This window comes from Eleutherodactylus coqui, chromosome 11 (assembly GCF_035609145.1).
Source record: "Eleutherodactylus coqui strain aEleCoq1 chromosome 11, aEleCoq1.hap1, whole genome shotgun sequence".
Classification (NCBI taxonomy): Eukaryota; Metazoa; Chordata; class Amphibia; order Anura; family Eleutherodactylidae; genus Eleutherodactylus; species Eleutherodactylus coqui.
This window is the reverse complement of record NC_089847.1, coordinates 43,435,130-43,447,856: the sequence shown is the minus strand read 5'-3', so window position 1 is coordinate 43,447,856 and position 12,727 is coordinate 43,435,130. Positions and strand designations below refer to the sequence as shown.

The window sequence follows — 12,727 nt, the reverse complement described above, 5'->3', positions numbered from 1 at the left end:
CAAATATGCAGGGTTCTGGCCACACATGTGGCTCCAACATCCGGACAAAGCAGAACTGAGGCCACCTCCCAGGAGTTTTTTTTCAGCCTTTTGATCCATCGAATCCTTTAGGTGTGCAGCATCCCCAGACGGCAGGGACGTATGTTTAGCTACCTGTGCGTCCACATTAGGAACAGTATCCCAATCTGTAAGACATCAGCAGAGAGATGCTGCCTTAGTACCCCTATAGCCGGCCACCATGTCAGCTCTATTCCACTCCTTCCCAATCATCTTTTGTATGTTATTATGAAGAGGAAAGGTGGATCTCTGCTGCTCCCCTAGGCCCCCAAAAACCTTGCCCTGAATGGACCTGGGCTCCTTAGGTTCTTCAATGCCAAGTGTGCCTCCAACAGCCCTAATCAGCTCATCTATATCTTCTGAGCTAAATAGAAGTCTCTTGTATTCCTCTTCATCTGAGGAATCCATGGTCGCACCCTCCTGTTCGGCCTCTGAAAACATGAAGCTTCCCTCAGTCAGAATCTGCCCCTCTGCTACAAGGTCTCTTCGCCTGTGTAGTGTAGAGGAGGGAGTAGTGTCCCCCATCAAGGGAAGATCTCAGCTGGTGCCGTCGTGGAGACAGTAGGGAAAAGAAAAAGTATATTTCCCTCACTTGTTCCACAGGTTTACCCATCGGGGTCATTTAGGGTGGGCAGCACCTTCCACATACAAGAAAACTTCCTCACATCACAGCAGCAATTTATCTTCCTCCTTCCCATTTTTATCCCATTTTCTCTCCCCAGGGGTTGCTTCACCTATTTTTCTTCCATTTCTCTACAACGTCGTCTACTAAACATGGCTGCAATAGGAACACGACTGTATACAAGGTTGCTTGGAGAGAAGAAAGTCAATGACACAAAAATCAATAGGAATTCCACAGGGACACTTACTGTAGTTACACTGACTTCTATAGGAGTTAAGAAAACAGCGTATGAAAGCCCACTGACTTCCGGGAGTCCTGGCTACCTCAAAACAGACGATCTGGGGCATGTATTCAGACGTGAAGGGAAGCAATGTAGCTACTAAAAGAAAGGAAGAAAAAAAAAAAAAAAAAAGAAATGGCACTGCACTCGCCCGCAGGTATAATGTTCAATTAAGATGTCATGCAATCTTATTTTCCTATTGAACAATGCAATTTTCACATGCGTGAAAAAACGTATGTGAAGCAGTGCATTCGCCTCGTGTAAATACGGCCCAAGTGCCAGACGGCTGGGATCATTACTATCCAAGTGGTTAGAGGATAGGGTCTCCCACTGTCATTCCCTCAGTGCCACAGGGTAACCTGTCATGCCAGCCAGAGGCTCAAGAATGGCTTCCGGGCCTTAAGTATAGATGCCCATTAGGTCATGTCCAAGATGGGGCCTAATAGGGTGACTGTCAGATTTCCTCTACAATCACGTGGGCAATTCTCACTAGCGAGTTCTGTTCAAGTTGGAAATAGAATTTGCAATGAAAAAGAACGTATTCATTTGAATGGGTTAATTCACACATGCGATTTTTCATTTGGGCCTATATGCGATTTTTTTTTCCCAAACTTGGACTGTCCCATTTGTGAGATTGCTGTTCAGGAATCGCCCATTATTTTCTATATGAGCATATATATCACACTCGCGTCATGTAAGCGCAACCTGTCTAACGCATGTTACTGCAGGAACCAAATGAAAGGTTACTGCAGGAACCAAATGAAAGAAGCACAAAGTGCACATAAGTGAAAAGTGGATGTAAAATACATTCAAGTTAAGTAGAAAATAAAACTATAATTGGATCGATGTCTGTCTGAGAGACAGGAGGGACAGTTGCGCCCCTGTCGCGGATTGGTCACTAATCGAGTAAATCTGAGTGCACTCGATCAGTCACTGGATTTGTACCCAGCTTTCCCAGGCTCCTGCACACAGAGAACGAAAGCTCAAACCACCCCCTGGTAATTGTAACATCTCCAGCTCTCTACAATACCCGCACACACTCACTGCCATCACCAGCCTTTAAAAAAGGTAAGCTGGAACCCAGACTATGAATTATGAACACAATTTTCGGAGTTATGGTTTGTTTTAAAATGGACAAGGCTTGTCTAATAAATTGCAGATTTATTCTCTGGGGGAAAAAGGGACTAGCAGTGCTAAATATTTAAAGTATACAAAAACATATAGAAAGATGTTACAATGGAGGTAAGGTTTACAGACATACAAGACAGGAAGCATTTTAAAATAAAACGAGAAAATAAAGAAAAGCCACCAGATTTGGGATATTCACCCAAGGTTCTGTTTGTGTGGCGTCACTGCAGCAATCAGGAAAGCCTTACGTCGCAGCGCATTTCCGAAGTCTGCCAATACGGGTTCGTTGAACCAAGTTATAAAGAATTTCCCAGAACATACCTCCCTCCCCTCGAGGTCATTTAGAGAGGGGTGGGTAGATCACGTATGACCTCTGAAAAACCATAATTCTACATCTCCACAAGAGATCCTATGATGGGGGATATATGCCTGGTATATTTCTGCTTATGATCTTTTCTATTCAGCTATATCAAGTATGACACGTGGATTATAATGCAGGTACGTGCGGGTGATATGGGGCCTGCGGACAGCAATTACGATTTCCACAAGTGGAAATATAATCACAGCATATTCTATTTTTGTGCAGACTCCACATGCATGGCTTCCGTTGAAGTCAATGGTAGCCGCATGACCTGCAGCCCATTCGCAATTGAGATAGCAGATAGGTAGCAGGTACCCACATCGCCTAGCTACGGCACAGGAAAAAGATTTTTTATTTATTTATTAAAAACACCAGTATTGCGCATGACTGACAGCGAGCCGCCGCGGTCATCCACAATACAGAAGAAATCGGGAACCCAGGTCCGCTGGCTGCAGTGAGAGCTGGGTTCAGCTGCGGGCTCCCGGATGCGAAATCCAACCTGGTCGTGTACAGCGAGCCTAAGAGAAAGATCCGACAGCTCCTACAAGCAGGACAGCGCCTGCAGTCACACCAGACGTCACCATATGCCAACATGAGGAATGTGTGGACAGCTCTAATCCACAATTATCTGGATTACACAGAAAACAAGCAGATTTCAGACTGATGCTCCAGGTTGTGGTAACCCCGCACCGCCAGCACCTCCGCCCACGGTGGCCAATTCCTTCAGAGTTCTGCCAGTACAAGGATAATATTAACAGCAAAATTGTGCTGCCATTGGCCACACGCAGTTACTACCATGTACAAACCCTGAAGAGCCCATCCTACAACCCTTGGCAGGCGACTTCTGACATTTTATTACTTCCAGCACTGTTACAAGTTGTAATTCACGTTGCTTTCTAAGTACATAGGCAGAAACCTCAATAGGCATCGCTAGAAGCCGCTGCAAGTAGTGGGGCAGCAGCAAAGCCCTACACACCAGATACCTGGGAGTTGTGCACCTGTCTACAGGTGAGCCTCCCCGGCCGTGGGGGACTTACAATCATTCTGGCCTTTAATTTTAATGTGTAAATTATAAAAGTAGTAATCTGACTGCTTCCTATATAGGCAGCCGCTCCACTCCTAATGCAAGAAGTACGGAGAATATATGTCAAACTATCAGTAATTGCACAGCGCTAACACACAGGACCCCTAACAGCTTTAACCCTTTGTAATCCCATTTTGGATTCAGGGTTTCCTAGGGGACTCTTTCTGCCATTATACAATGGCACCACCTGCTGGCTAGAGACAGTACTGCGGTATGGAACATGCTGGAGAGGCCCCCGACAGAGCGGCCAGTAATGTACAGTAAGAATACCCTGCCGGACATCTTTAGACATCGGAGCTGTACAGCCTTCAATCAGAATGTCTTCAGATGTCAGACAGTGGATTGGAAAGGGTTAATAAGGCGGGTGTCTGAGACGGCCCCCCCCGTCCTGAAGGAGGCTGCCGTTCCAGATCTCCCAATCAAACAGCTGGTTTTTCTAACAAGTGACACTTTTCTCGGCATTTTCAAGTGGAAACCAATTTATGTCATATGTGGGCATCTTCGGGCCGGCACCAGACCTGTTGTGTTAGTAGCCCTCATACAAGGGGCATCCATGTGTCCTAATAGAGGACAGGGATTGTTTGCACGACACATCCTCTTCCAACCTGCCTAAACCGCATGCCTTCTCCTACACAGACAATGATTACCTTATAGTCATCACACAAGCCATAACCATTTAATAGCTTGGATCTTATTCAGAGCTTCTGTGACGGCGCGGACAACTTTGGCTCCGTTGGCTCATGTTCAGAGAGCTACAAAGTCCACAGTCCAGCAAAAACTACAGATACCAAGATCTAAAGCCAGGAACGGATAAAGCCGACGGGGAGTCTTCAAATCACATTTGTTGCCCTCCGATCAAACAGCTGAGTAGTGGGGGTACCGCAAGACCCCTACTGATTGGGTATTGATGGCTTACCCTAAAGCATAGTCATCAGCATCCAAGGGTGCTCTTACAACAGGCCAGCGATCACGAACGAATGTTCAATCATCGCTCTCAAGTAAACAGGGTAACGATCAACAAACAAATGAGCAAGAGCTCGTTCACTGGCCGATCAGATCTTTAGTGCAGCACACCTCCCCGCGTGGGAGGAGGAGATGAACAATCCAGTCAACCATTATTCATCTAGTCTGGACCAACCTGTGAGAAGGTTGTTTAATCGAGCCCCGATCAGCACTCATCATCCAGCTCAAACTGAGCCACGGTAAAGTACCTCAAGGCCGGCGTCACACGAGTTCATGCATATTTGCGCACGCATGTGCGGCTTTTTTGCCAAATGAACGATGTTTTTTGTGCGCACATCGGCTTATTTTACTGTACTATTTGCATGTGGGAAATTCTAAAAGAAACTGTGATTTAAATGGCCCGTCCGTTCCAAATGTGCTCTTTCCTGCGCAATTATGCAGTGTTTCACACATCTAACATGTTTTGCGCGCATTCGCAGAACCTCTGACTATTTTAATGGAGATTGTGCGCAGGAAAATAGAGTACGCTGCGTTTTGGGGTCTTTTTTGCTCAGGTAAAACGTGCAGGAAAGATGTGCGTATGTGAACAAAGCCATTGAAATTCACTGTGCATAGCGAGGGCGAATACGCCCGTGTAACACATGCCTAGGTACGGGAAAATCCATTTAAATGTGCTTAATTACTTGCTCAGCAGTCAACAACCCCCCCAAAAAGATGGGGGGCATCAATTCTTTCAACTCTGGAAGTATTTCCCGTGCCCAGTGATTGTAAAGACTGGTGAGCTTTTTGCTGCCCATTACAATACGGTTGCGTCCACTGTGATTTTAAAGTTGTGCTGCACTATTTTGCCCCCCCCCCCCCCCCCCAAAAAAAACAAACAAACCACATGTCTGTGAGTACCTACACTGGTCACAAAGTCACAGCAACCCAGACAATGCATGCTGCTTCCCATTTCACCACCACTGATCATGTGAGCAGCACTGGCCAGTCAGAGCAGTACACAATATATTGGACCAATTGACGCACCACCAGCACTCAGCGGGGAATCTAAGAATTGCTTTGACTATTGTGGACGTACCAAGAAGGGCCCTATGAAGAGGCAGCCAAACAAGGAAGAGGATGGCATCAGGTGGTATAACTCCTCCCCTCCGGTTCCTGAACAAGTTCTGTCACCTGACTAGAAGGTGGCACTTAGGCTTCATGTCAACGGACGTATGGGGGGGGGCTGTTCTGTGAAATCACCAGGAGGGCACGGGCGTGAGGAACAGGCCCATGGCAGGAGGAGGGCACGGGCGTGAGGAACAGGCCCATGGCAGGAGGAGGGCACGGGCGTGAGGAACAGGCCCATGGCAGGAGGAGGGCACGGGCGTGAGGAACAGGCCCATGGCAGGAGGAGGGCACGGGCGTGAGGAACAGGCCCATGGCAGGAGGAGGGCACGGGCGTGAGGAACAGGCCCATGGCAGGAGGAGGGCACGGGCGTGAGGAACAGGCCCATGGCAGGAGGAGGGCACGGGCGTGAGGAACAGGCCCATGGCAGGAGGAGGGCACGGGCGTGAGGAACAGGCCCATGGCAGGAGGAGGGCACGGGCGTGAGGAACAGGCCCATGGCAGGAGGAGGGCACGGGCGTGAGGAACAGGCCCATGGCAGGAGGAGGGCACGGGCGTGAGGAACAGGCCCATGGCAGGAGGAGGGCACGGGCGTGAGGAACAGGCCCATGGCAGGAGGAGGGCACGGGCGTGAGGAACAGGCCCATGGCAGGAGGAGGGCACGGGCGTGAGGAACAGGCCCATGGCAGGAGGAGGGCACGGGCGTGAGGAACAGGCCCATGGCAGGAGGAGGGCACGGGCGTGAGGAACAGGCCCATGGCAGGAGGAGGGCACGGGCGTGAGGAACAGGCCCATGGCAGGAGGAGGGCACGGGCGTGAGGAACAGGCCCATGGCAGGAGGAGGGCACGGGCGTGAGGAACAGGCCCATGGCAGGAGGAGGGCACGGGCGTGAGGAACAGGCCCATGGCAGGAGGAGGGCACGGGCGTGAGGAACAGGCCCATGGCAGGAGGAGGGCACGGGCGTGAGGAACAGGCCCATGGCAGGAGGAGGGCACGGGCGTGAGGAACAGGCCCATGGCAGGAGGAGGGCACGGGCGTGAGGAACAGGCCCATGGCAGGAGGAGGGCACGGGCGTGAGGAACAGGCCCATGGCAGGAGGAGGGCACGGGCGTGAGGAACAGGCCCATGGCAGGAGGAGGGCACGGGCGTGAGGAACAGGCCCATGGCAGGAGGAGGGCACGGGCGTGAGGAACAGGCCCATGGCAGGAGGAGGGCACGGGCGTGAGGAACAGGCCCATGGCAGGAGGAGGGCACGGGCGTGAGGAACAGGCCCATGGCAGGAGGAGGGCACGGGCGTGAGGAACAGGCCCATGGCAGGAGGAGGGCACGGGCGTGAGGAACAGGCCCATGGCAGGAGGAGGGCACGGGCGTGAGGAACAGGCCCATGGCAGGAGGAGGGCACGGGCGTGAGGAACAGGCCCATGGCAGGAGGAGGGCACGGGCGTGAGGAACAGGCCCATGGCAGGAGGAGGGCACGGGCGTGAGGAACAGGCCCATGGCAGGAGGAGGGCACGGGCGTGAGGAACAGGCAGAAGGTGTTGGGTACGGGCGTGAGGAACAGGAAGAAGGTGTTGGGTAAGGACCATGGGGTATTAGTGTATCTTGACGCCACCTTAACAGGTGGAGCCAAGTTAGAACGTGTTTCTGATTGGCTGTCTCCCCTCACAGGTCCGGAAGGCAGCCGCTGGCCGCAGCAAAGGCTGAGAGGCGACGCTCGGCATTTATGAGCGCTGCTGCCCAGCGGACAACGCCATGCAGGAAGGTGACAGCTCCTGGTATGAATTTCACAGCGCGGCTGTGCCAGGGAGCGGTGAACGTCGCCTGTGACCGCTGCTGGGGCGAACTTAACAGCGCTCCTGTGGGCCCTAGCGCTGACCCACGGCGGTCGGCACTGGGGAGTTCAGGGCGCAGCTGTGGGGCGCAGTGGTCAGCGTCGGCGATCGGCACTTGACGGCAGTGTTGTGGCAAGGAGTGCAGAGCGTAGCCGGCCGCCGCTTCACATCCCTGCATCACTCAGCGCTGCAGAGCGTCAGCGGGGCGAAGTGACAGCGGGGCTGCTGGGAAGCCGGCTACAGTCTGCGCGGTGGCAGAAGCAGGACCTGTGAAGCCAAGAAAGGGAACAATGCCGTGCAGCCAATCACGAACAAGGGGCGGCAACCCCCTATCAAACATGTTCTATCTTGGCTCCACCTGTTGAGGTGGCGTCAAGATACACTAATACCGGATCATGGTTGCCAACTGCAATTTGTTTTCCTGGAGAAATAATCCAAAAATCACAGACAATACATATTTTAGGCCTTACACACATGGACAGACTTTTGCTGTCCAGAGCAGGCGGTCACCTCCGGGTTCTACAGCAATAACCCTCCAAAGCATTTTATGGAAAAGTGATTCTTCCGGCACACGAGCCGAAACAGATTGCGGTTTCCGCTCGGGAAGGGAAAGTGAGAGATAAGAAAAGAATCGCAGCATACTCCATTTTCCTGCAGGCTCCGCACGGACGGCTTTCACGGAAGTCAATGGAAGCTGCCTGACCCGCAGCCCGTCCGCAATTGACCTTGCAGACAGACCCTGAATTCCGCAGGAGTTTACAAGAAAAATCTGTACTTCGCATATCCGACCACGAGCCGTGCAGACCATCCGCAGTAAAGATAAAACGAACTGAAAGCAGGTGCATGCGGACGCCGCTGCTGCCAGGGCTGGATTCCACATGTGGAATCCAACTAGTCCGTGTGCATGCATCCTTAGACATCAGAAGAAACCGCTGGCAGGATATTATGTGACGCATCTACAGGTCTGATACTGATATGAATAGAGGAGGCAGCAAGGTGAGGTACAGGAGGACAGTATGTAGTGAGGGTCAGGGATGACGGGGGGGGGGGGGGGGGGAACCAGAGGGAGTGAGGTACAGGAGGACAGTATGTAGTGAAGGTGAGGTGTGACAGGAGGAAAGCAAGGGGGGGGGGGGGGTGAGGTACAGGAGAACAGTATGTAGTGAAGGTGAGGTGTGACAGGAGGAGAGCAGTGAGGTGAGATACATATATGGTGAGGGTCAGGTGTGACAGGAGAGGAGCAGGGGGGGCGGTGAGGTACAGAAGGACAGTATATAAATAGGGTCAGGTGTGACAGGAGGAGAGCAGGGGGGGTGGGTGAGGTACAGGAGGACAGTATTAGTGAAGGTCAGGTGTGACAGGAGGAGAGCAGGGGGATGAGGTAGAGAACAGTATGTAGTGAAGATGAGGTGTGACAGGAGAGCAGGGAGGCGAGATACACACGTGGTGAGAGGGTCAGGTGTGACAGGAGGAGAGCGGGGGGGGGGGGGGTACACATGTGGTGAGGGTCAGCTGTGACAGGAGGAGAGCGGGGCGGGGGGGTACACATGTGGTGAGGGTCAGCTGTGACAGGAGGAGAGCGGGGCGAGGGGTACACATGTGGTGAGGGTCAGCTGTGACAGGAGGAGAGCGGGGCGGGGGGGTACACATGTGGTGAAGGTCAGCTGTGACAGAAGGAGAGCGGGGCGGGGGGGGTACACATGTGGTGAGGGTCAGCTGTGACAGGAGGAGAGCGGGCGGGGGGTACACATGTGGTGAGGGTCAGCTGTGACAGGAGGAGAGCGGGGCTGGGGGGGGTACACATGTGGTGAGGGTCAGCTGTGACAGGAAGAGAGCAGGGCGGGGGGGGTACACATGTGGTGAGGGTCAGCTGTGACAGGAGGAGAGCGGGGCGGGGGGGTACACATGTGGTGAGGGTCAGGTGTGACAGGAGGAGAGCAGGGGGGATACACATGTGGTGAGGATCAGATGTGACAGGAGGAGAGCGGGGGAGGTACACATGTGGTGAGGATCAGATGTGACAGGAGGAGAGCGGGGGAGGTACACATGTGGTGAGGATCAGATGTGACAGGAGGAGAGCGGGGGAGGTACACATGTGGTGAGGATCAGATGTGACAGGAGGAGCGGGGGGGGGTACACGTGGTGAGGATCAGATGTGACAGGAGGAGAGCAGGGGGGGGGTACACACGTGGTGAGGGTCAGATGTGACAGGAGGAGAGCGCGCGGGGGGGGGTACACATGGTGAGGGTCAGATGTGACAGGAGGAGAGCGGGGGGGGGGGGTACACATGTGGGGAGGGTCAGATGTGACAGGAGGAGAGCGGGGGGGGGGGGGTTACACATGTCATGTGGTGAGGGTCAGATGTGACAGGAGGAGAGCGGGGGGGGGGTACACATGTGGTGAGGGTCAGATGTGACAGGAGGAGAGCGGGGGGGTACACATGTGGTGAGGGTCAGATGTGACAGGAGGAGAGCGGGGGGGGGGTACACATGTGGTGAGGGTCAGATGTGACAGGAGGAAAGCGGGTGGGGGGGGTACACATGTGGTGAGGGTCAGATGTGACAGGAGGAGAGCGGGGGGGGGTACACATGTGGTGAGGGTCAGATGTGACAGGAGGAGCGCGGGGGGGGGGTACACATGTGGTGAGGGTCAGATGTGACAGGAGGAGCGCGGGGGGGGGGGTACACATGTGGTGAGGGTCAGATGTGACAGGAGGAGCGCGGGGGGGGGGTACACATGTGGTGAGGGTCAGATGGGACAGGAGGAGACCGGGGGGGGGGGGTACACATGTGGTGAGGGTCAGATGTGACAGGAGGAGAGCGGGGGGGGGGGGGTACACATGTGGTGAAGGTAAGGTCTGACAGGAGGCCAGTATGTAGTGAGGGTCAAGTGTGACAGGAGGAGAGCAGGGGCGAGGTACAGGTCAGGGACAGGAGGAGGGTAAGGCCAAGCTTACAGGAATGGGTCGGATTGCACATGCAAGAGGCCCACAGTGGATTTCTGCATGTTCCCGGCTGGTGACTTTGCGCACCTGATCTGTGTTGTCTATCACCTCGGCGGCTCGCAGGTGATCATGCGCGGTGGTGTTCCCCCCCCCCCCCCCCTGTATTTCCCGTGCGGTCGCTTAGTGATAACGCAGGTACTCACAGCCCATATGTAATGTTAGTTGCTTATGGGCTGCAGGCCGGATGCCTCCATTGACTTCAATAGAGGCCGCCCGCAGCGAGATACAGCGTGCTACGGTTTTCTTCTGCTTGCAGAACACGCAATTCATATCCACAAGTGTGAAGGAAAAAAATAATCGAAAGCTCAGAGGGGAGCGGGGCATTAGGGGAGGGGACCCCCAGTGACAGCAGGAGGGCATGAGGGGGAACCCTCCAGTGACAGCAGGAATAGGGCAGGGACCCCCGTGACAGCAGGAATAGGGCAGAGCCAGGACCCCCCAGTGACAGCAAGACGGCATGGGGACGGGGTAAGCAGGGACCCCCAGTGACATGAGCAGGGCCACTCACCCTATGACCTCGTCGCTGTAGTTGCGGCTCTTCCAGGGGGTCCCGCAGTGTGCGCTCCCCGGGGAGGCGCCGTGCAGCAGGCTGTAGTTGAGTCCGAAGGTGCTGGCCTTGTTGTCCCGCTTGCGCTTGTTGCGGTTGGCCGGGTCCTTCCTCCACGCCCCGGGGCCCGGGCTGGCCGGCGGCTGCTGCTGCTGGTTGTGGTTGTTGTTGGCGGTCTCCAGAGGTAAGTAGTCCCCCTGCTCCGGGCCGGCGGGGGGCGGGGAGGAGGCGCTGCTGTCCCGGTACATGCTGGCCTCACAGCCGGACGAGCTGCTGCTGCTGGTGGAGGACGACGAGCCGCTGTGTGCGGGGGACGAGGCCGGGCTGCTGTGGCTGAAGTACAGGTTCCGCAGGCCTTGCGTCGTCTCCCAGATCTGCATCCACAGGCTGTTGGAGGGGCCGAGCTGCTCTGGCTGGAACCAGGCGATCCGAGGATCCATCAAACGGAGCCCGGGGCTCCCCGCACTCCTCTCCCCGGGGCACACCGCCGTCCTAGCCGCGGGCTAACGGTCCGAGTACCCGGATGTGTGCGCTCCCCCCTCCCGCCGGAGAATGGTACGGTCCTCGTCCCTAGCTAGCCGTTATCTGACCGGGCGCTCCAGTCACCTCCCTTCTTGAGGGGTGCCCTAATGACTGCTCCCCTCCCACACCCCTTCTATCTCTCCTGCTCCGCTCACCCCCTCCCCCTCGCCACTCGTCTTCAACCGACACCTCAGGAAGAATAAAAACAGAAGCCGAACAGACACACGGCAGTGGCGGCGCGGCCCCCGGGAGCTAAGGCCCGTTAACGTGTGAGGCTTCCATGCGCTCCAAATCTCGGTTCCTGTCACACCGGCCAAAGCAATGGCGGCTCCTCCCTCCCACTAACTCGTTGCTTTACTGCGCATGCGCCTTCCTCTCGGCTTACTCTCCTCCTACTACAGGTCACGTGACAAGCCATCTGCTCTTAGCCTATAGCGATGGAATGTGGGCGGGGTTTGCTGACGTCACGGCGATAAGAAGCAGATCAAATTTGAAGAAGACGGTGGAAGAGGTGCTATGGCGGCCGAGCAGGTGGCGGAAGTAACCTTACAGCATGGCCGCCGGGCTCCTGCTGTAGGGTGCATTCACACGGACAATTGCAAATACATTCAATAAAAGTCGCTCTGATTTTTTTGTGTCATTTTCTTGCGTTATAGTGATTTTTATTGCAGCAAAAATCACTAGTTTGCGGACGCCGTATCGTTACACGGTTTCCAGACCAATATCGCATTCGCCCGTGTGAATATGGCCTCAGCCAGGCTGTTCGCAAAGCAGCCCGTGTGGATATCCGCGTGCTGATGGGAGTGTCCTATAACTGTGCAGCTTCACGCCGATTCGTTCCATCAGAGAATTGCGCAGAAAAGTTGTGTGAAACACCCCAGGGCTGTATGCATCAGGGGCGAACGCGATATCAGATCGGGAAACCCAGTGTGATGCCGCACTGATCAGCGGGCGGTTTACCCACAGATGTGGGGCTTTTCATGCAAAAACGCCTCGCATGACGCCCAACGTCCTCAGGTGGATTTGAATTGCAGAATATGCGCGGACGATCCGCAGTTCAAGCCTCCTGCAGGGAATCATGGGCGTTTGCACCTGGATCTGTGAATACGTAAAGCAAATCGCAGTATGCTTCATTTCAGTGCGGTTTCCGTACGGATGGCTTCCATTGCCGTCCGATCCGCGGCCCGGCCGCAACTGATATTACGGATTCCACGGGAA

At 54.6% G+C, this 12,727-nt stretch overlaps 1 protein-coding gene across 2 annotated transcripts in view; it reads right to left on the bottom strand.

Annotated features, from left to right (window-relative positions):
* The window catches only part of TENT4B (terminal nucleotidyltransferase 4B), a 62,553-nt gene extending 50,711 nt beyond the window's left edge, over nt 1-11,842 (bottom strand). For both annotated transcript variants that reach the window (XM_066583939.1, XM_066583940.1), the window contains exon 1: nt 10,949-11,842. In XM_066583939.1, coding sequence (XP_066440036.1) covers nt 10,949-11,427 — 479 coding nt within the window. In that variant the 5' untranslated portion in view covers nt 11,428-11,842. The remainder of the gene's footprint in view (nt 1-10,948) is intronic.
* Between the last annotated feature and the right edge of the window lie 885 nt (nt 11,843-12,727).